General features: G+C 45.5%; 1 protein-coding gene across 1 annotated transcript; it reads left to right on the forward strand.

Annotated features, from left to right (window-relative positions):
- The first annotated feature begins 2,396 nt into the window (after positions 1-2,396).
- LOC128274275 (abhydrolase domain-containing protein 2) lies at positions 2,397-23,296 on the forward strand. Its single transcript, XM_053012411.1, has 6 exons — positions 2,397-2,677; positions 21,860-22,032; positions 22,135-22,302; positions 22,374-22,554; positions 22,653-23,002; positions 23,100-23,296. Exons 1-6 carry the CDS (start codon positions 2,523-2,525, stop codon positions 23,294-23,296), a joined length of 1,224 nt encoding a protein of 407 aa, XP_052868371.1. The 5' UTR covers positions 2,397-2,522.
- Positions 23,297-24,953: the final 1,657 nt, after the last annotated feature.

Raw genomic sequence — 24,953 nt, forward strand, 5'->3', positions numbered from 1 at the left:
GCTCTGTTTGTAGTCAAAGAAAGTAAACTAACTCACTGACGAACTCTGCCTCAAAGAAAGTAAACTAATAAAATAAAAGATGGCTCCCGATTTACTGGTTTTGGCCCCAAATATGTCTTAGGACATCCCATTTGCAAATACTAATGCTTTAGTTTCCTATTGCACATTAAGTAGAATATTGTTTGGCTTTCCGCGAGTTTTCCGTTGTTGGCTCGGTGGAAATGCATTGTATTCAACCACCATTCAAGGTTGCGTTCAGCAAATGTGAATGCTTCAATGCATTTCCTTAAGCTAACCCTGAAAGCTTCTGAAACCCAACTCAAAAATATTGTCATGCGATTTTCAAAATTATACAACTACTAAGTTTACCACAATAAATTTGTTGTAATTGAAGATCTTTGCTTTCATTTGTGGTGGGTATTTGAGCACTGATTTTCGCACAACTTTTGAGCTAAACTAATGGTTACTAAATAAAAAAAACGAAGCTCGGGCATTTCTTTCTCAACAATTTTTTTAAATGTGAAAATGTGCTGTGCAATTTTTCAGAGAAATATTCCTCGAAATAATTCCCTGACATTAATCATGTGAAATGTTTCAAAGCAAACCAACCGATTTCTTAAATTCAGGTTCGAAAATTCAAAGTCAGTTCGAAAGTCAATTAGATTCAGGGACAGACTCAGAAATTAAATTAACATTTCACGGTAAAGTGTTTCGTCTTCGGCCTCTTATCTACGTTCTGTTAGTTGCTAATATTTTCTACGACGTGACTGAGCGAGTGAAATCGAATCCTGCCTGGCGCAGAGCAGTAATTTACCCTTTCTGGAGGGCCAGGCGAACCGTAAATCCGAGCGTAAAAATGTCAAATCGATCCCGCTTATGTCAAATCGTATATGAATAGGCACACTAATAAACGATTTGACGTCAAATCGTTTATTTTCGCTTCGTGTGGCCCTCCAGTTAAAATAACGAAAACAGCTTATGTATTATATTTAAATGCGTGTATTACCACATGAAAAGTCAAAACACATGCAAAGAAAACAAAACCGTTTTAAAAAGTCCATAGATGCTTCCTAAAAACAAATATGTCAGCCTTTCCCATACAAATTCCCACTGTGCGATTTTGCCATTATCCAATTATGGGATCTGGATTATGGCTTTTTTTTGGAATTTTTTATTTGACCTGGTGTGAAAATTTAAAATCACCTATTGCTTAACTTTATTACCTGCGATTGATTTTGCACCTGGAATTGTGTTTGTTATTGTTTTGTTGCCATTTGCAATTTGCATTTATGTATTGCATTGTTCAACGGCCGATTTGAATTTTTGTATAAGCGAGCGAGCTAGGAGTTCGCCCGTGGCAGGGCGAAGAGGCGAAAACGAGGCAACATAACGTAAACAATAAACAAGTTGCCCGTGCGGTTGTTCATTCAGAGGTTTCAGTCTCGGCTCGCGTGCTTCGTCGTTTTGTTGATGTTTTTTTGTCACGGTGCGTGTGCACGATTTCTCGGAGTGCGCTTGGTTCGACAGGTAAAAGGTAACACAGTGAATTTCATGCTCTAGAACAAAGATAATAACAACATTCACAGTGCTTCGGCTTTTTCGAGCCCTCAACACTTAATTGTAGACGCTACTGTCTCTCTTTCCCCCTCTCCTGTTTTCTTGTTCGGGATTTGTTCGGGATTTTCGTAGGTTGACTCGGGTGTCAGGTTCGTCATCAAAGTTAGTTTCGCAGTGTCTTAGTTAGGTTCCAAAATTGGTAAGATTCATAAAAACAACATTCACGTTTTGACGTTTCGTGTTTTGACTTTTCGTGTAAGACAAATAACAAAACATTCACGCTCAAAGTCTCTGTAATTGAACGTTTTTCGGTTCCGGTTGAAAATAGAACGTTTTGCACACTCACGGAGTTATTTAAAAAAAAATCAATAGATAGATAGGTTGCCGTTTGAATTTCGTGTAGTCTTTGCTTTCGTCAACGGATACTAGCGCACCGGTAGCGCCTAGTAAACAGTAGTACTTGCTCGGTCGTTAGTATACTTCGGGAAGCTTATCAAATGTGTGCTGCACTCCAACGAGCGATTCTCCACCTTCCAGTAGTAATTAAAACAGTCGAAAACGTTCCGTACTTCCCCGGCGTGGCTTGTGTTTTCCATCTGTGTGTGAACTAATTTTTGTCCCAAGTCAGAGTTTGGTTTGTTAGTAACATGTGTTTCCGTGTGTGGCTGTGCGATTTCCTGTAAGCGGTGTGGCATTGTTCCTCCAGACGAATGTCGATTTTTTCTCGTCACCGCCCGGTAAAAAATCATAAAAATCGCTCAATTGATGTGGTTCGAGCAAGTGTTAAGAAATTACAAACAGCCGACTGGCCACCGCACTGCGTCGAGTGCAATCCGAATTGTTCCTTTATTTTGAATCCAGACAACGCGGCCTACTTGTGGCATCGGAACGGTTTTCTCAAATTCGATGAAATCGTAGCCGGAGAGTACCGAAATTGTAAAGTGGCAAAGTTTCAAGGAGAAAACATGTCGCCCGCATTCCTGGCCGTGTTCGCCGTGATCCTGTGCATCCTGTTCCGGATACTGAACGTCAGCAGCACGCCTCAGATCCCGCAGATCGTCTGCAAGGATGGCCAGTTTATGGAGTGCTTCAACAAGATCGCGCCGATGCTGCGAGAGCCGTAAGTGTGTTTGGTCAAATAAATTGAATTCATTTCCTTCCAGAAACGCACGGCGCCGAAGGGGTATATCACAAACATAGAAACGCCCGTCTGGTGTGATTTTTTATGCGCTTTGTTTTGATTTTGCATTCCTCACGTCCCACCGGCCGCAATACCCATTAGCAAGCCAGCAAGCCGGGCACTTTCCCATTGCTGGAACCATCTAGACGCCAATTTAGACCGCCACCGACGACCGCGAGGCCACTATGGGGAAAGTTGTGGTCGAAAATGGGAGCGCCGGCTTATTGTTTCCCAGTTCTTCGCCAGTTTTTGTCACCAAACTGTTAAATGAATGTCCCAACAATTTGCTCCTAGCACTTTGTACTATTCTGATTATTTGTAAGCCGCGATATAGTTTCTTCAGTTGAACCATTTTCTACCTCAGTTTGATGGCAAACTATTTGCCAAATTTTCTTTCAAATATCAATAGTACGGGAAAGGTTTCAATTATATTCCGTTGTCCAACAAAACGGGGAATTTCGCCTGACGACCGAGAGCAGTCAAAACAATTCTTCCACCCGCCAGTCAGTTTCCTTTTTTCTGGCAAGGCTAGGTCTTTCCGAGAAAACCATACGTATACTTTGTATACTTTGACTCCTTTGTGTTCCCTTCCATGAACTCCGGTGAGGAATAGAGAGTTCCGAACTTTCTTGCCTCCCCGCGCAATGATGACCATCGCGGTTACACCTCATCGCGCTTTGCAAAGTTCTCGCCCCAAAAGGAAGGGTGTCCTTTTTGGGCGTCCAAATTATCAATTTGTCCCATGACGCTGCCACCCCGAAACAATCAATCAAGCGGGATGTTTACTACTATTAATTATCATCAATATAACGTTGAAGTGTTGCCGAGATTTTGATTAACTTTTAATGTAATTTTCGTGTTCCGCTCACAAGGGAACGAAAACTGCTGGAGAATGTTTTACTTTTTTTACGCTATCTAGAATAACGAACGCCCATTACCCCAATAGCTTTAGCAACTCAAACCTAAAGAATGTCGCCGGCAAAAAACCGAGAACTTTCTCTTACGCGTTCAGCATAACGTTTCCGCCGTTTCCTTCGAGTCGGCCTTGTCTTGTCGGCTTGGGGCATCGATAACCGGTTGACTAATCGGTTACCGGCGGCAGCGTCACTCAGTAGCATGGAGAACCGCCGTGCCGTGTCGGAAACGTTCCGAAAACGCGGGCCTCGGAAGCGCTAGGTTGCTATTTGGGGTGTGTGACTCCGGCCCGAAGAACCTTCAAGTACTTCCCGCTGGTTCGTCGCCTAACATAGTTTCAGTTGACGGTAACATGCGCGCCTCGGCGAAGATTCCGAGGTTTCTTTTCTTCCTTTTTGTGTCTCACTTATGCGATGGCCGATAACGGGTGCTTGGGGAGCGAAAATAATCACCGCTGAGAGCTGAACCGCGCCCCGCGATGCCGCGAATTGCGCGAGCCGATCGAAGTCCACACCGTTTCGTGCCCAAAAGCTTCGATGATATCATCCAGCGGCTGAGAAAGGCGTGCATTCATTCCGGTTAGCAACCGGCCAGGCGAGCGCGGTTTAAGATTCAGAACTGGAAGTGGTATTTTATATGTCTGCCAACCGCGTTAGTTCTGGTGCCGGCGATTGCACCTTCGTTCGGTGAATAATTATTACGCAACGTTTGTTTTGAATTGGGTAAACATATTGCGCTGGCTTTGTTGCCACCTACACAGCAAAACGGTTTTGCAAATAAATCGTTTAGTTCTTCTCGAATGGATTTAACAAATCGAGGTTTGGCACTCACCACATGATCAAATTCGCTTTGCGTATATTTAATTATGCTGCAATAATGTGAACGCTAAATTGGCGAAACGATACTCGATGATGTGATGATAATTGTACTGTTTATTGAGCATAGAATTGTATTTGTTAATTAAGTACAGACCCCTTTTTCCAACAACTAAAACAGAACACTTTTATGTTGCAAAGGTTTGAGTTGGTTTTAGTTTTCCGATATTTTTGAAGCCACAAGAATGACCGATGGCGATGATCTTTAATTGCAATGTTTGATCCACAACAATTTCTCAGAGTCATCCGTTTCGTAGTTTCAAAAAACAAACTGAAAAAGTTCACAGTAAATACCGACAATAACATTTTAAAGTGAAAATATTATCGTTCTTGAAAAAAACTCTTCGTAGTGCAACATTACCATTATTGGAGGCACACACACGGGTTTTTAAACAGTCCGCACGTTTTTCATGTTTGTTAATTAATTGCATATCGGGCCAATAGCAATAAATATGAGCGAAACGTGGAAGGACCAACCAATTTCCCCTTGCACCAATTTGCAAGCAGTAACAATAATGCGAATTTGGTTTGCATTCCATTGCCAATCGCGGCATTCCTTCGCATCCATGCCGAACATTGTCGGGGTGCAACGTTGCATTTACGTTGTGGTTTACGCAATACATTTTTCGCTTTCGATTAAAAAAATTCCAAACACGTTCCGAAATAAAAAAGCCAACAATAAATCTGCCATACGAACCCGAGCTCTTCAACTGTAAATATAATCAAATGTTGAACCACCGGCATCGGAACCCGACGGTGGTGGTGATAATGAAGGTAGACCGGAAAAAGGGTGGCTCGGTTCGCGGTAAACTTTGTGATCAACAATGCTACCTCTACCCCGCACCGCCCTGGTTACACAATTCGCCGATATGTCTGTGTCGGTTGGGTCAAAGGGAATCGAGTTGTGAAAGAGAATTTTTCTTCACAAGTTCCTTTTTGCGTTAAAGTTGCTCCTTGAAGTGTCCACTGGGGAGGCGAAGGAAGAATTCCATCATTCCTACCGTTGGCGCCGCCGACCCATCAGTGACATTTGCGCTTATCAGAGATCGCCAGGAAAAAACGTGTAGGCAGCTGTTTGTCGTCCTTCGACGATTGTTTGGATGTGTTTCCGGTAGGCTTTCGGGCGTGTTTCCACCTTCAGCTTTGCTCTTAAGGGTTCAGCGAAATGACCCACCTCAAGTTTTCCACCAGCGCCCGACCGACCATTAAGCGTGGGGCCAACACGCTTTGGGAAAATGGCAAAATAAACTGTTTGCCAGTTGAGACTATTTATTTTAACGATCTACCGCGTTACACCTTGGCGACCTGAAGGCGTCGCTACGAAGAAACGGCACCGAGGAACGGAAATTCAAACAGTATTTTACCGTGATTGAGGCTCGTAAGTCACCCGGAGGAAGCCCCGAAGCCTCACATTTTCGGCGAAACGTTCGTCACGGAAATGCTCTGCGTATTTATGTTTCGCTCTCGCATAATTGTGTTTACCAAACATAAACGACATTCGCATCAAGCTCCGTTCCCTGGCGATACGCTATTTATCTCGATTGTTTCGTTTCGATCGATTTTTCGAATTTGGAAAATACTTCCTCTCGAGCCTTAAAATATCCCATGTTATATACATCGATGTTTTGGGAACCCACCTACCGCGTGGAAGGACTCGGAAAGTTTACCAACATTTCTTGTTTACGAGTGCCTTTGCGCCCCATTTGGGATGATAATTTGTCGCAGTGTGTCATCCAGTATCAGCCATAAATGAGACGCGCCAGATAGTGGCACTAAACTGAAGCAAACTGTTGCTCCGATCTTATTGCGCATCTTATTGCGTGTCCCGTTTTATAGGCTCCAATTGACAGCTCGTCAAAGAGATGCGAAAGCCAACAGGAACAGCCTCGTTTTTTTTGGTCAGAATTACTGTGTTCGGCGACGGAGCTTTTATTTGCGTTGTAACGCCATGTCGGGCACCTCGTGGAATGGGTGTGAAAATTCATTTCGTTTGAAAAGATGATTCACAGTGTCGCGCCGCTTTCTGCATTGCCCCTTGAAGGCTGCCTCTTTATCTAGGTTGTCGGCGAGTCGAGGGTACTCGTCGCGTTTTTTGCGGTGCCGTTCTCGCCACTCGAAGCACTCCTCTGGCTCCCCGAGCATGGTCTACGCCGGTGTACCGGCAACGATGCGTTACGAGGCCATAAAAAGAACCAGTAAAGTCAAATTGAACGAACACAACGTTCGCTCGCGCAAGAACCGCACACGGCGCCCGATCCAGGCGCGTATTTTTAGGACGATGTTCACACCGCAAATGTCGTTCTCATTTTCGTCGAAGTGCGCCCGACAAGGCGTCTACCGTGTGTACTCTCTCCAGCCAGCCAGTAGGTGACCTTCCTTGGCGACAACGACCCCCCAAGCGGTGGCCCCACATACCGAAGTGTTTTCGTTGCCAAGGATTTGTATTTTTCGAGTCATTCCTAGTGTTCATGTTCTCCACCTTAGACCAGCCCTCCTTAGAAGGGGTCTCTAAGGTTGGCCTCCCTTCGACCTCACAGCTCGCGTCGCGCGTCACGAATGGTTCGAGAAATGATTGACACACTCAACGAACCAAACGCCAATCGGTTGGACAGCGCCAGCGAGGTCCCACGGCCGCCGGTGTCCTGATGGGGTTTTCGGAGGACCGCTCCGTAATGTTGGACACAATAATTCTCACACACTGCGCCCACCTGCACTAACGATAATTGACGTCGAAGCCGGGCCGGGTGGCGGAAATGAAAATGGTCGACAAACTTGTACTAAATGAATAAACACGCTCCGTAATGTGTCGGATTATCCTGATGGCTGGTGCTCTAGTGGATTATGTTTGGAGAAATGTACTTGCTCGACAGCGGAAAAACCAACAAATGGTAACAAACGATACATTCTCTTTCACGATAGGACAAATACAAAGTGCGCTGACCAACAGACTGTACCATGCCGGATGGATTGTATGGGCTTTTTAGACAGAGGTTAACATAACTAATGTAATATGTAGTGCAATGGCCTTTCAGGAAGTCTAGTGCAATGGGACCAAAACTATCCATTGCGAGCGTTAAAAAATTCATCCTCAATTCATCTTCGAGTCCTCATTTTTGTGGTACACTATTTGTAACAAACATTATGATAACATCTTAATTTGCCTATAATTCAAGTCATTAAATTCATGATAAATCGTAACAAACAACCGGTCTGGAAAAGAGGTACTTGAGTCGCAGTATGTAATTAAAATAACTTAAGTATAATGGTCCAACCAAAGGCTGTTGCTTAAGGCGTAGTCGGTAAATGGCAAATTAAATGTTACCTTTGGCTTGGTTATAATGGCAAGTTTCCATCCCATACTAGTAAAGAACTCACTAAAGATCTCGGACTTGAGTCACACTTACAACACCGAGAACATCGAAGATAAAATAATTTGCTAGTAACAACGTGGGCTAATGTGACTGAACATTTACTTTGATGAATTTTAGTAGCCATTGGCAGTTGGTAACGAGACCATAGAAGAATTATGTGACCGCATTCTGGATTGAAATTTATCTTCTTAAATCATCCAAAGTATTTCCCCGGAAAGCACTCGGCATACCTTCTGAAGTAGCAAACTTCTGCGGGTGCTTCTAGCAGTCCAAGTGGGTCACTGTCGCAAAGTTAATCCGAAAGTTGTGACTCCGGCCGCTTCCCTCCCGACTCAGTCTTAAGCAAATGCAAAACACTTGACTTCTGAGTGCAACTTCTTGAAAAGCAGTAGCTTCTCTTCTTGAATGCATAAATGATGAAGCAAAGTTGTGAAAAGCTCAAATCGTTGCAGTGGAATCCGCAAACTTTTTCTCGAGCTGCTGTGGCGAAGATAGTATCGTTTCGGATTTTCAATTTCCGGTATAAGGCGAAAAACAAACGGTCCTTTATAGGACCGTTTGTATCGTTATCGAAGCATGGGAATTGAATTTGTCTATTTAAATTCCGCGCGGTAACCGGGAGTCACGAAAAGTTTGCTGAAATCGAAAAACAGAACGTTAGGCTTTTGCCATTTATTTTACGTAGGAGCGACAGGGAAGATCTGTGTGACAGGTTGAACAGAAGTGGGCTTCCGATTGGTTCAAATGTCGAACATCCTCTGTTCTCGTTCTCTTCCAATCGCCAGAAGATCCCGAGGCAGAGGTTTTGTATTTCAATTAACCAATAAACTGTCCTGCACGTGGTTTTGGGTCGCAAATTAATGGCGACTAACTCGACTGAGAACGATAATGAAAAAGGTATCATTTTGCTGTTTTGTGTGGAGATATAATAATGATTCAATTTAATTGGATAGCACTTAAGACGGCAGTTGAGTAATTGAACGTTACTTTTCATGCAATTGAAATGAAAATGTTGTGAATTTCATCGAAAAGGAACTTTGCTCGTGAAAACAATTGATTTTACAATTAAGTAAATGTTCATGTTCATGTTCAGTGACCTCAGCCAATGAATGCTCAGCAGACAGATGATGCAATCTAATGATTAATGCCCTTATCAAACCGCGGCATCAGTTCGCGTGGCGCCATTCGAAGCAGACTGCATGAGGGAAACCGAAATGAAATGGAAAGTGTGACAAATGCATTCACTGTGGTTCGCCTTCGCTATGTCGTCTGCAGGAGTGTAATGTGTTTTTCGGCTCGTTCAACAACATCCTTATTCACATTCGCTAGTACTGCTGTTGGTCACAGTAAATGGCGGAAACTTCTAAAAAATTGTCGACAACCTTCCCGACTTCCTAAATGAACGTTAAATGATTCGACGATTGATGAGTAACGCATTCTATCGAATTTTCAATCATTTTCAACAGTTCATTGCTTCTCTGTTTTCAAACAAAGAGTTGCCAATTTGTCAAGAAGAATTGCACTAGTGGCCTAAGAACCACTTCAATTTGTTCAATTACACATTTCCACGAGATGAAGTTGTCCAAGAGGGTTTGCATTGCACCACACAATGACAGCTCGTGCCGGGGGATTCGATGTGAAAACCCCTCTACGTGATCGAGCTACGATAAAATGTAGAAAGCGAATCGAATGGACGGTTCCTGCATGATGACGGCGACAATAAATGGCATGGAAAGTCATTAAAGAAAGTGTTCAATAAACTCTCGCTGCCACCAGAAGGAAGGTGTACGTGTACTATAATAGAACTCTGTAATAGAAAAGAGGCACAAAAACAGTGCAAAGTGGAAGAGGTGGAAGTGGGTGAAAATGAAAATTGAAAGAAAAAGAAAATTACACTTAAACCGAGCAAATGACCGATTTATGATGCTTCGGTGTCGTACGGCTCATTGATTATGATGGACGTGGGCGTCACTTGACGGCCTCGTCGGAAAACTGCTCTTTTGCCAGGGTCTGATGTTTTTGCCGCAGTTTCCCCCACGGCTGGGCGGACAACCGCTTTTTCCTTTTTCTCTATAACACGTACCACGCGACGAAAGTATTTATTGCCATTTTTCGCCTTCGCACCAAAGGAATCATTTATTTCAATCACAAGAATTTGACAGCCCGAATGGAATTAGGAAAAAGGAACCATTTTGCTCAATTATCCATTTGCATACATTTGCCACTGGCAATTGCTTATGGATGAATGAAAAGACGGTCGATATTTATTGGGTAAAAACCATTAATCGCCAAAAACGAAAAAAAAATCCCTCGCATTGGAAAGCTTGAGAAAAGACGCTCAAAATAAGGGATCCCATCGTCGTGGAGCTGTTTTTCGCTTCTTTCACGGATGCTTCGGACGATTGACATTGAATGGGAATTAAAATGTTTCGTGTCTTTGATAAAAAAAACTGTTGTACAACTTTTATCTCGTTCGTTTTTTTTTTGCTCAATAATGTTCGACCTTTCGAAGTGAGTTCTTGCTCGACCAAGAATACTTAGCAAAGTTTCAATTAAAAGCTTCCTTTTTCCGGGCTTCATCATCACACTTTTTATCCACTTAAATTACGTTTTATCCTTCTGCCGTTCCCTGTTCCACAAACTACTTGAGACAGTTGAGAGAAGATTTAAGGATATCTTCAGCATGGGCAAGCAAACTTTATACTTCCTACCCTGCCAGCGTCGGTGGTGCTTTATGGTGCTTAATTACATCGACACCGTGACAGCGTTAGGGACCATGACATCGATGACAGGCCAACTTTATTACACAACTTTTCCCATTGCGTTTTGCAAAGTTGTCCGACCGAGTTTATTTGAAAAACATTGAAATGTACTTGAAAACCTCACGATAGGGGACCTTGCAGATTGCGACCCCGTTTTTGGTTTATTAATTTAATCATTTGCGACCTTTTCTAATTTAATAGTCCCATCACTCATTTGAGCTCGGAAAAGTGTGGATCACGATAAAAAATTTTACTCTCCCACGAGAGGTCAGAGACCGACAAGGGAGAGAGTGATAAGCGTATGTGCGTGACCTTGCCATTTACACGAGTACGAGTTGCTTCATGCTGCCTTTGTGTTCGTAAAGTTTTTGCTAGCAATTTATGTTTGTTAACGCATCAGGTCGATTTGATTAGCGGCGCACGTGAAAAGCCACTTGGAGTCCAAACCGGCCACGCTGAATCGTTTTCAATTTACTCTAATTGAGCCGGACGCTGAGCCCGAACCGCGCGCCACGTCATGTGACAAGCCGGCGGCATATTGCTGTCGTCATGCACCTATTTGAAATACCCCTTTTTCTCCCTTGTTCAAAGGTGAAGGTCCAACGTCAAAGTGGATCCTGACCCACGTTTGGTCACCCTAACTCATCCTGGAGTTCCAAATTTGTTGGAGTTGGAGAACTTCTTTTAGGAAAAAAGCTCTTTTATCAAGGTAGTTGAGTGTCGGTCTTGTGCGTAAAATATAAATGTATCCCGCAGTCCTTCTCAAGCCGGCAATACCTGTGGAAAGTGGAAATAAAATTTTAGAATGAAAAATGCAACACTGCCGAGTCAGCACGCCCTTCGTTCAAGTGGCAACCAGGGTTGAAGTGGGAACACAGACGGACACACGTTTTCCTTCCGGAGCCGGTGTCTCTAATGCACTAGTTGGGAATGCATTTAGCAGCATTAGATCGCCCTAGTGCGTCTCTTGCTTTACTGTACCGTTGCGGCCAGTAGAGCAGTGCAGGAGCCAGGGGTTTGTTTCTTGGGAAAATGGAAGAGCTATTATTTCGCCCTTGCCCATGCTGTAGCACTCTAGAAGAGATGTCTGGTCCTTTGTCACCCGGTGCGGTCTGCGAGACATATTTCATGTGGAGATCCTTTTACAACATGAAAATAATTGTCCAGACAAATCTCGTTCCTATTTTTGAATTACTGGATAACAGAGTGATAACAATGTGTTGAATCAAAATCAACTCGTCGGCTCCTCAACTAGGAAAGCTGGATTTGGGCCATTGGTGCAAAGTTTAGTAGAACAAATATGTTGCTCTGTATAACACAGAAAACTCTTTACCACACAAAAGAATGCTAAGCTAGAAGCGTGTCACGGTCCCTCGAATGCCGGGAATGCCGTGTCTGGCGTTCCAAATTTTTGGCAGACTCCACCAGAGGGTCGTTAGCGCAAATGATCATTTTCCGGTAGCCACGGCGACGTGCACCTGGCGCGGACCAGCCCAGAGTGCCAGACATACCACAATGGAATTGACAGATTTTCAGCATCCGCAAAAAGCGAAACAGCAACATAAAAGAGCGCCATGGCACCAGCACGGGCGAGTATGCACGCGTGAGTACCGGAAAGTGCTCCTGGCGAGGCATCGTTGACATCGTTGTTGCAAAATTTTATGGACCATGCGTGGCGTGCAATATTCCACCTCGTGTCCCGGGGCTGATGCTGATATGTTCGCTTTCACCTGCATGCGGACAGCAGCCAAAAGAGGATTCGGGTTGGTTTCAAGAACAACGCGTTTCAACGTCGCTCCGAATAGCATCCCGAACTCTGTACCGCAACATAATGGTGCGCATTAAATGGAAAACAGTATTACAGTGCCGTTTTTTGCGTGTGTCACAAACCCTTTTTGGGGCCAGCGAAACACCGCCGCCGAGTGCTTGTTTTTCGTGGTTGAACATGCACATCTGGTGCAATTTGAAACATGGTGCAATCTGTTCAGCGACAAAAGCAAAGAGGACTTTTCCAAACGTGCACTGCTTCGGATGTGTTGGCCAGGACAGGGCAAGCTAATTAGCAGAAAGTGGTGCAAATGGCATGGCAAATAGAAATAGTAAATGGGCGTATTTTACTGAAGGTTTATTGCATTATAATCGTGATTTGAATGGGCCGCTCTCGCTTGTTTTTACCAATATTACAATTCAAACAATCGATTTAAAATAATATTCAGTAACCCTTTGGAGATTTATCCATAGACACTCTCTTGGCTTAATAATTTTCTTGCGAACGGACGAACGGCTTAGATGCTTTATTCAGCAAACTTTTATTATTGTTTTAGAATTTTCACATAACAAAATCTTCGACGAACCTCTATGCATGTTATTAATTAAAATTTTTGAATGCCTGTTAGTTTAAAAAAATTGTATTAAACATATTTTCCATTGTCTTTATCATATTTGTTGGATTCAACATATTATGTTACATTTAGACCATACTTTTATCGTTATCATTATTTTATTTTCATTAATTAGCATCAGTTTCTAAATATGCTGAAGGTTTCTTATTAAAATGCTATAATAAAAGGTTCGAATTATAATTACATTACATTACAACTACAACGGGGACAAAAGTAATGTGGAAGAAAGTTAATCTTTCGTTAATCAATTTGTTATCAATTTATGTGCTATAACATTTGTCCGATTACACACCAACTGCGTCCTGATTGCACATCAGCTACACCATTCAAACCACTCCTCGACGCGGCTCGTCTTCAATCGAGGACAGCTCGAGGACAATATTTTCCCCATTTAAGGAACTTTAAATTCAACTAAACGACCCCAAAGGTCAACATTGTGGCTTGGCATCCCGTTGCTCCCGTTTCCTTTTAATACTTCGCCTACAAGAGAGCTAAACTTTCTTCTAGAACTTTTGCGCAACGGACGGCACATTGTTTGCGTTTTTCTCTACCGTCCAGCGAACGAGCAAGCCAACTCAAGCCCAAATGGTTATTAGCCACATTACGGGCATCGTTGGACGGGCTAAGCTCATTAGAACTTCTGTCTGCGGCCGATATCGGGGCAACAAATCAATCCGCGGTGGTGAATGGCGACAGGCGAGATGCTTCTTCCAAATATTCCTTCCACTCCATCGACTGGTAGTCCGCGGGTCGGCCATCATTAGTCAGAGTGCTTGGCCCGTCAGTTTGTCGATCATTACCAGTGGGGCAGGCTTAAACGACCTCTAAATGTTGCTTAATGATGGGTGGTGGCCCCCGCCGTTTGGCAACGAAGTGCGCGGTCGTGCGGAAAGTGACAGTTTTTCCCGATGGTTATCTCGCGCGGTCGGTTTGGCCTTCGACCGCCGGAACAACTTAATCCGTTTAGGTATATTGAAAACCAACGCATTTCGCGTAGTGCCCGGTTGGATTCTTAGAAGAACCTAGTACCTCTTTTCAATTTGGAACTTCAAACGGTTCATAGTAGGTTCTCTGCGTTTTGCGGCGTTCTTTTCCGCAATCGCTTACTGTTTTCGTTCCCGCAAAGCGGAACAGATGGTACCGTATGGTGCACAAAAAGGGAACGGAATTGTGGGGTGTGGACCGTTATCAAGGTGCTTCACACGAGAAATCGCGTTGGGTTGGGTTACTTGAAAAGTTTGACGGTCGTGTTGAAGATTGAAGGAATTCGTAATGATTTGTTCGCATTTAACCCCGCGTTTGTTAACCCTGTTTGTTACAAAATAAATTGTTCCAAGATTTGGGGATACTTTTTCTACAACTTGATTTACATTTGACCCACATAAAAATGACCACATTCAAAGCATAATTTGTTTGCTAACAACATTATTCACATGCCACAAATTGCTTCTCGCAATAATTTCAGGTATTCTGAGACAGACTTTAAGAACTACTCATAAGAGAACTCTTTAAGAATCATAAAATATTAGCCATACCCCTCTCAACCTGAGTGACTCACGCGTGCCAACACGCGCCCCTTTTATCTTATCGCGACTAGACAAACTGTATTCGCTAATAATAAATAGCCCGGAACAGTGGAGCAGGAAATGAGCTTAGGCTCTGTGTGTGTGTGTGTGTGAGATATTTCGACAAACGACTTCCGTCATTGTTTCTGATGGTTACGAATTTCCTCCTTTTCGGCTTAATTATGCCGCTAGCTGGGAGGCGAATGCGATGTTCTGCTTAGGGAAAGGTGGCTGGTTAAAGGTAGTTAAAGGCAGAAGAGCCCAGATATCCCAAAAAGTGCTCACTTCCGGCTGGCTGCGAATGGTTTATCCGTCTCGCACCGAGTCTGTGCCGTTATTTGCGCGTTTTGTTGAAGTGGGGAAGCGTTTCAACTTGTGAGTGATTCAAAAACTGTCGCAGTGAAAAACAATAGACGTTTGTTGCTTCGTCCGTTAATGGCACGCTGTGCTTCATGCCCGACCGTTCGTGATGCAAGACGTCGGAGCGCGGGCTTATGTTGGCAACATTGAACGTGCTCGCATCAGGTGCATCAGGTGCATCAGGTGGGGTGCAGTGCTGTTGAGTTGCATGTGCATTCAGAGACAATTGGTTCTCTGTTTGCTTCCGCATTTTGGCCGTCCGTTCCCTTTTTTCTGTTCGATCGACTCGTGGGCAACTAATTTCTTTTCTCCAACGCTCTATTCTCAAATGTCGTCTTTCGCCAGTCGCTTCGCCAGTTGCCTCGGTGTTTTCATTCACGTTTTGCACGCCGATTTGCAGCCGTTTGTTTTCTGCTGTGAAATGGAAGGAAGGCCACCACACACACATTCTCGGCCATCATGCATCATTCGCTATGCGCTTGTTGTATAACAGCCTGCGCCTGCCTGGCGCTAGGGGGGATGGTTTGATTTCAATTTTTCCCTACCACACAGAGGTCATTAAACTGCTACACACACAATGCACGTGGTCGGATTCGCATGCCCGGGAACTGTTTCTTTTTCGCATAAGAAGGTGGAAAGTGTCGGTCCACGGTATCCACCAGTTTTCTTTAAATAGATTCATAAGAAATGAGTGAAGCTTTGAGCGAGGAAACACTGTGATAAGGTTGATCGACCTTCTTGGCTATGAACCAAAGTACCCAGCCTTGAATAAAGTTTCTGCTTAACGTGAACCTGAACTATCTGTCAAAACTCAATTGGGGCTCTTGTTTTGCTAAATCCCTTTGCGATGTCCATGACCCCGGTCCGGTGCCATCCTTTTATTGTTGACCACCTTCCGAGCGACAACAACTTTTCTGGTGGCCTCTAGCGTGCGAAACTTTCGCCACATAATTTCCCACCCAGTGCCCTTTGTAAGTTCGAATGTCAAAAGGATCCTGGAAAGCTCGCTCGCTGTAATTGGTACTCCGTATTACTATGGGTGGAAGCTTGTGGGCTAGCGTATCGTATAATCCACAATACAATGGCCAATGGCTGTACGACGGACGTGGTAAGGAAACGGTAAACCTTTTGCCGTGGAACAAACGGTAAAGATCATCGTTGATCCCTGAGATTGCGTGCGGCATGTGACATTAAGCATGTGCCATAAATATGACTCAAGATGCCGGCCGGTGCCGCCCAGCTTCTTGTCCGTGAGCACCAATACGAAAGGCGATCGGTCCCACTGCGTGATGTATGGAGTGTCCTTGCGAAGGCCGCGCCCGTCTTGGAATCAGACAATCTGTTGCCCGGTCGTCCGGAGGAATGGAAATGGCCATGGCTTTGATTGTCCTCCTTCCGAAGTGCCACCCGAAGTGGGGGGAAGGATTTTATCCCGACGCGCTATCACACTCCCATGTCAAAGATGAAAATACGGAAGGAACCGGAACACTACTCGTGTGCTCCAATCACGGCTTGTGTCCACACATTCCGTCAAACCGGTCAACCGGCCCAACGTGGCGTGAGTGATGATGGTGTCCGAGCGCATATGGCGGCAATCAACTAATATGTATGGAAATTGGGGCTTCGGCCACCATCGATTTTCCTGTCCCTAATGGTGACGGCCCTGTACTGGGAAAAGCTCCGTTCCCGCGCAATGGAAAAGCAATTTGTCGGAAAAAGGGGAGCCGGAAAAACACAACCGGAAGTTGCTGATACTCTTGATTCGTGGAAATTTCTCCCACGTCCCAAAAAGGGCCACGGTGAAGCCGGTCGGTCGGACGCCACAGTCGATTCTGTGCTCGATCATATGTGTCCCTTACGGACTGGGTGCCACGGTTCATCCTTTGAGGGGTGCAATCATGGTGGTGAATCTAAACGAATGTCAGCGTTAATCACGGACCCGAGGCTTCCGAAGAAATTGTCCGGTTCAGTTAACGTAACCAACGAACGTACAACACGTGCGATGCTCACCGATGTAGAAGTATATATTTCTTGGAATGTTTTATAAGCGGCTCTGCTGATGAGGAAAAAAGAAAAATCTCATGACGAATGCTGAAACTGTGCGCGTTTGTCGCGATGGAAAGCCTGGGAAAATCGTTGAGAAATTAGCCATTCTTCGTATTCTCTCGAGCGCAACACGGTAAGGATGTAGTCAAACGTGTCGAATTCAAATTTATCACCGTTTTTTCTTACGCAAAAACGCACTTCAACACCGACACACGCTAAACTGTATTCAATGTACTCATTACGCCGTCTGAAACCATTAACTGCTCACCAAAACCCAGCCAACCCATTTGCTGCAATTAGCATAATTATCGCCAATGTTTTCACGCGCTCCGCCCTCCGACCAGGACAATGACGATGGCGCGCGGATATAAAAACCATTTTATGAGAATGTCCGCCGCCCTCCGGGAAAGATGCCCTAAATTTTCTCCCGTTTTTTTTGTTTTTGCTGCCAATGAAACCACCAAAAACTGGATAGAACCGATTGGGCGATTGACGGTAAGCAATTATGCGGCGCGCCGTACCGTATCGTGGTGATGTCCTCTTGGTCCACTTTTTCGCCTCGGCCCCGAGTAAACATTTCAGGCGATGAGTTATACTGCTGACCTTCTAGCCTCTGCGCGGCACTAGACACCGGGGCGCGGTCCGTCAACATTTTGCCACCGGCGAAATGTAGCGAAATCTGTGTGACCGCGGGACGGATGGGAATTTAAATAAGCTCATAAATTAACCAACCCTGCCGGCCGGCCAGAGGATGCTTAGACTTAGCTACTGACCAACGATGACGAAGGATACATTCTAGGACACATGGACACGGTTCCGGCGGAAGCATCGAAAACAGGTTGGCCAGAGGGTCGCGTCAGCCGCCTGCTCCTGCCGATCCCGTGGCGAGATTGCCGTGACTTTCTAATGCCCCGACAGCCGTCAAATCAACGGAAGGATAAAGTTGGTTTGGGGAGAAAAAAAAAGAAGCTCCAAAAAAGGTTCGGCTCCGGGTCGGCCCCGACGTCAGATCCTTGCGAAGGTATCCTCTAGATTTTTGATGGGTAGCAAAACGAAATCAAGAGCAACATCCGCCCGCCGGTCCGCCCCAAAGCCGGCGCCCGCAGGATATCGTTCTCGCCGCGGGACATTGAATAATGATGCTTCTTCTGCAGACTGTGGCCCTGTTTTTTTCTTTGTGCCATCTCTCGTGGGGCTTGATTTTAAACCAAACACGCTCGCTCCGGATGTTTACCCGAGTCGCCAGTCGAGTGAAAGCTCTCGTCTTCTCGTCTTCTCGTGTGGGAAAACTGACTCAAACTGCCTGACGAGAGAAGAGACCCCCGCGTGATCGAGACGGCATGATCTGTGACTGAATCTAAATTTCGGCACGTTTTAGCGTTCCGTTCCGTCTCGGTTTTTAGTGCTTCAGATTGTTCCAGCCCCCCGCCAAAGCTAACACCGTGGAAAGTGGTTCGACTTGCAGCGCGGTGGCCAACGGGAATGTCGTATCCTGCGAGAGGGTGGCTGGTGTCGGAAAACAGACGACGGTCTCGTTGGTGCGCCCTCAATTCGGCTCGCAAATTAACGGCCAGCCAGACTGTGCCAGTTTTGAAAATTGGTCCAATTTTTGTCGTTGTCATGTGTCGACGTTTAATTAACGGGATCAACCGCTGTTGATCCTCGGATTACGTGAGGAAATTTTTTGAAACTAGATCTCCACCCAGCTTTAATGAGAAAGCGTGTCCAGCAGATGATGATACGGTTAACGAGCAGTCGGGCATTTTTCACTGATAATAACCATTCCGGAATGTCGCATCCTGGAGCTTTTTTTCGACTAACCCAAGCGTCGGTCGGAACACGGAAATCGAGGAGGAAATCGATTTACTTACATTCGTTGCCGGTCCCACGCATATAGGGCGACATGTTGAAAGGACTCACGAACTGACATTCGAAACGAAAGTACCGCACATGTGGCGGCTTCGGTAAAAGCTAAATGCAAAGCAGCAAACTGAATGGCCGGGGTTCCCATATATCCGACGCTGAATGGGGATCGGCAAACGAATTCAATTGCTTTTCATCCACGCCATTTGGATCACGCTCTATGAAATGGCTTTGATGTTCGTGGAACTCGCGGCGTGGCTTCGATTACAACTAAGTTGCAGTGGTCCATTTCTAATTCATTTTGTTGGTCTTTTTGAAAGAGCACCAATCAGCATCAGCACCCGACACGGTGGTGTGGTGCAAGTGAAGGTTGGGATTATTTGATTTCCGTGTTTGACATGTTGAATTGTCGGAATTTTAAACTACGAGATTGACCTTTTCGTTGAAATTGAGTTAATCGATTTTCCCCCAGTTCCCCCAGTTCAGCAAATGTAATAACCTGGCGTTGCCATGTCCTGGAACTGCAAACTTTAGCTATCAACCGAATGCCGTTGAAGTAAAGTTTCTCCTGTACAGCTTTGACCCAGTTCGAGTTCGCTCGGTAAGTGTCTTCCAAAGAGAGAATCAAACTTCGATCGGACTGTAACACATTTCAAATCGAAGTTGCTTCTAAAGATTTGCTAGTTTACGATTTGCTATTTGAGACGAGACTCAAACTGGAGTACTCCTCCCAAACTATCGTCCATTCTATTCAGCGAACCCTATTCGGCTTTTCCAGGAGTCGGTCGTCCCGAACATAATTTACCCTTTGAGCAGACAAAATCCGTCCCCGAAATGGGAGCTCAGCGCAAACCGCATTACATTGCATGACCTAGACCCGTTGTCGGACCCGTTGCTATAGCCTTCAATTAAAATCTCGGCCCCCCTCTATCCGTCCGGCGTACCGCAATCGCTCTTCTGAAACCACGTTGAGGGAACTGGAAAATCCCGTGACCGCTGCGTTCACAATCCAGTCCAGACCACCGCTGTGGGAATCGCTGGTAGTGCCACCCGTGGTATGAGGCGGTCTTGATAGGGAACCTCCATGCTGTCCGTGCAACGAATGGTGCTAGTGTAGCCCCGACTGAGACATCAAATTGCTGGCCTTTTTCCCGAAAATTATTACATTGCGGTGGATCGATATTGAAACCAACCTGGCAAACCTACAATGGGTTTCAGTCCAATGTTGAGGATTATTCACCGACCTGTTGTGTGTTGACACCCTGACCCAAAGTTCCCACCGACATTTGGATTGTTCGAAAGGATTCTGAAAGGGTATTCCAAGAACGCAACAGATGTCTCTGTGGAGATTATGAACAATTTCCCCAGTCTTGTTTTCGTATTTTAATGTAACGTTAATGTATTTTGATGAATCTTTAGATTGTTTTAAATCTGAATAATGTTCATATTGATGTGCTACAAGTGTGTTTTATCAATATTTTGTTTTGTTTAGCTGTTATTTTATTTTCTCTATTATTTTGCCCTATTTGAACAAGAATTTTTTAGGGTAAAAATACCGTTTATTGACAATTCACTCAGAATACAATTTCGATCAAATGACCACCACCTAAATTAGACACACAAAAAGCGGTCCTTTTTCGGGCATATGCTCAGCAATTTCGACTGTGATGATAGCTTTCAGTTCTTCGATTCAGTTTTCACAGTTTTCACAGTTGATCGATTATTTTCAATGTACGTTACGCTAGAATTTCAGCCCGTTGTGTTGGAGTAAACCGGTCCATAACTAAAATTTAAGAGACGTTTCAGAATCAGACTGATTTTCCTAAATCGACTGAAAAAATTGAAAATGGTCGTGTCACTATGGCGCACCTTTTTTATTAGTACGTTCGATAGTTATCTTGCTAACCGATTTCGATCCAATTTGCACCGGGAAATTGTTGTTCTGCGTTTCCATTTTCTTTGCTCTGCCCAAAGAGCGATCATGAGTTGGAGTCGTGTCGAGATTGCAGATTCTGGCTACTTAATTGTACCTTTCTCAAAAGTTTGGTCTCTGTTTACGGAGAGAAGACGGAAATCAGGATGCAATCGTAATTGAGCTGTCCTTCTGACAGAGCGAGTCCTCGCAGCTGATGACCCAGTACACAAAGTAGGAAAAAGGAGCATCGTTAGCTGAAGCAGCGCGTATGCTGTGCATCCCCGGGGATTTTATTCTGTTTTCCAAATGCAATTTTCCGATTTTTTGCACACCGTTGCCCCGAAGACATGTGTGCGCAACTGAACCGGAAGCACGAAAGGATCACCGGTAGCTATCCATCATTGCGAATCACTTGCGACTGGGCTCGGAATCTCTTTCGCGCCACGTGAAACGTGTTTCTGATGCAGCAATCCGACGTTACCTGTGTCTTACGGTATCGCATGGAACCTGGCAGCGGTAACTCGTTTTGTTTTCCATTATCACGCGGCTTTCATGGTTCCCTACCATCGCCGACTAATGGTCGGTCGGATGTGGAGTCTTCTTGAGCTGCACCGAGCGCCTTCCTGGAACGCCTCGTCCGTTTCCCATACATCAAACCGAAGGAGTTCTTTCCTTAGATTGGCGCAAACATTGAAGCCCGCGAAGCCTCGAGGTCTTGAGAAATTCACACGTACTTCGAAAAGAGCCCCAACCAACCGACCTTCTGGAAGTGATACATTAGATCTTCGAGCGATAGTAATAGATTCGACTCAAGGCGCGAGGCGAACGATCCGTTCCGGATCCGCTTGCTGTTGGAAAACACGCTCCGCGTATTCCGTGTCTGTGAGGGTCCATGGTTGCGCTTCATCCTTGTCTCACTTCCTTGGTGGCCTTGGTGGTGGCCGTGGCGCGACTTATCGATTTGTGGTCATAAACTATCCCTTCATCCTTGGAGAGTCCTCCCCGTACTGATTAGCCTGTTCGTATCCGTTTGCTCCCATCTCCGCAGGTACATTCCGACCCGACTGTGGGGCTTCAGTGGCCACATTCAGACAATAATTCACAGCATTGTGGGCCGCGTCAAGTGTCCGTGGCCGCTGGGCGAACGGGTCTACCTGTCACTGACGGATGGTTCCACGCTGACGTACGATCTGTACCAGCCGCTAATAGCGTCCGTCGAAGGTAAGCTGGTGGAGCCTTCGTTACATCGCGTGGTGTGTGCTAATGTTTTTCCATTTTTTATTTTTGCAAACCCACACAACCCTCCGTGTGTTCCGGTGCTAGACGACATCACCGTGGCGATCTGTCCGGGAATCGGCAACTCGTCCGAGTCGGTCTACATCCGCACCTTCGTCCATTACGCCCAGTGCCACGGGTATCGGTGCGCGGTGCTTAACCACATCGGTGTCCTCGATAGCGTGCAGGTCACATCGTCCCGGATATTCACGTATGGTAGGTTGCCGGCTTGATGATTCGGTTTACCAGCGCGCCACTAGAACGGTTTTCGGTTTTGCTACCCACAGGTCACACGGAGGACTACGGAGCTATGATAAATAGTCTGCTGAAAAAGTACCCCACGACCAACATCGTTTCGGTGGGATTTTCGCTCGGTGGCAATCTCATCTCGAAGTATCTCGGCGAAGCGACGCGACCGTACAACATCATCGGCGGTGTGTCGATCTGCCAGGGATACAACGCGGTGGTGTAAGTTTGCCTAGGATCAGGCGAAGTGAGGTTTGCAGCGTGCATTAATGATCTAAATTGTGCATCTTTCGCGCTCTTCCATACTTCAACCTCATCAGTGCTACACAGTGGCTGCTGAAATGGCAGAACTTTCACCGCTTCTACCTGTACGTGCTGACCGAGAACGTCAAGAGCATTATCATGAAGCACCGGCACGTGCTGCTGTCGGACGACATCAAGCAGCGGTATCAGCTGAATGAGCGCGACATCGCAGCCGCCGCGACACTGCCCGAGCTGGACGAGGCGTACACCCGCCGAGTGCACCAGTTCCCAACGGTCAAGGACATGTACAGCTGGAGCTCGTCGCTTAACTATATGGCCAACATACGGCGCCCGATGGTGTTTGTGAATGCACGTGACGACCCGCTCGTGCCCGAAAGTTTACTAGAACCGGTGAAACAGTTTTCGGGTAGGTTGACATTCTAGTTCAGACTGATGGTCATTCTGGATGTCATTTTTAATAGAAATGCGCTAATCTCTTTTTGTTGTTTTGCCATTCTTTCCAGCCGCCAATAATCAATCGCTGTACATCGAACTAGCAAACGGTGGCCACCTTGGGTTCTATGAGGGTGGCTTGATCTACCCCAATCCAGTTACCTGGCTCGATCGTGCTCTGGTGTCACTGATCGGTGGTATCGTTATGTCTCACAACGATTTGCTGGTGGCAAAGCGAACGGCAGAAACGCTGTCGATGCCCATTTAAGATTCACTATCACCACTCCCTTCACCCGTGCCACGGCAGCTCCCACCGGCACCGGAGCTAAACCACCTGCTAACCTATGGCCGCATGCGCTGGGGACTAATGTTTGCCGCTCTACCGTCGGTGGCCGCGGTTCGTGGTCTACTCGTGACCGTGTTCAAACTGTTCTTCATACGATGCCTGCGGTCCGTGTACTCGATGCCGCCTAAACGGGCAGTCGAGTTCCCGGCTACAGCACCATCACCCGCAATATAGGTCGTCGTGGTGATAGTGGAAAATCACAACACCACCACGAACCGCAGAAGGAGCTACATGAGGTGGATAACTTACGAAGGGAGATTGGTCAATGGTGTAACAAAACGGACAACAAGTTCACTCCGAGAACGAGGATCGAACAGTGCACCAACAAGCAGCACAAAACTGTGGCATCATTCTGGGTGCTGTGCAGTTGGGAACAGATAAAGGTTTATAAGGTTGAGTAGACTTAGCGTCATCATGACGAATACGATCTAGGATTGCAAAGCAGCTGCCTGAAGGCGCAAAGACAAACTGAAGGCTATTTTTATAAGACGACAAAAACAGGACGACATGGCAAGCGAAGCTTGTTGTAAAGCACTCTCTCCTCCCCGTAGCTCTTGCGGGGTGGCTGCGGTGCGTGTGTAGGCAATATTTGGCAAATCAGATTGCCGATCGGTTTTCGTGGATATACACTACTATACAAACCCTTATTATATCTACCCGTGTCCTTATAACACTAGGTGTACAACCCTCTCCAGCTATAAGGATCCTAAGCGAACTATTCACCCCCCCACAACTATTCCTTATCCATCGCCATCGATCGCCGTTTTATTCTTGATTTTGCGCTTCCAGCAGCGGTTTTGTCCTCAGTATAGGGTTTCGTTTGTACTTCGCCAGTGTTAGTAATTCGTCAGTAGTGATCCATCTCGCGATTAGCGATGCGCTTTCCTACGAGAGCGTTACGATCGTTTACTTAAAAGCCATCTTATCTCCATCACCGACACACTACTTACCGTGCGGATGCGAAGAAAGTAAAAGCACTGTGGATTTGTGTAATCGTATTTAATCTACATGTGTCTACATCTCTTCTCACCGTGTCACCGAGTGGCGCATCATATGTGCACGCAAAAAAACTAGACAAAAGCGCATCGAGAACGACGGAGGAGATGTTGTTCGACTGCGGTCCATTTCGGACGGAAGACGAGTTCTAGTTGTTACTAGTTCGTAATGCATTGTATTGTGATAAATGTTACTTTACTGTTGCTATCGCGGGTGTAGTATTGTCCGTTGAGAATATCTCACTAACATGATGCAACGCTAAAAATGAAAAATTGTTTTAAGAAAGTGAAAAAGAGCAATGGAGGGACAAAGAGAAGAAAAGAAAAAGGTCGCCATCGAATGAAGAGAGAGCCAAGTTTTATAAAAAGTGGACACTACCTATGCCAAGAACCAACTGAACGGAAAAGCCACACCGACCGCATCGTGCTCGAGGCTATTTGTTTCTAAGCTTTTATCGGCATTATATTCCAAAGAAGAAGGATCGACGAATTTGACTGCTTGCAGATTCCTCTGGCAGCAGGAGAATCAGAACGAATGTGGCGACATAATAGTATTGCGTTAGTTGTATTCGATTGTATCGAAA

This window comes from Anopheles cruzii, chromosome 3, assembly GCF_943734635.1.
Source record: "Anopheles cruzii chromosome 3, idAnoCruzAS_RS32_06, whole genome shotgun sequence".
NCBI lineage: Eukaryota > Metazoa > Arthropoda > Insecta > Diptera > Culicidae > Anopheles > Anopheles cruzii.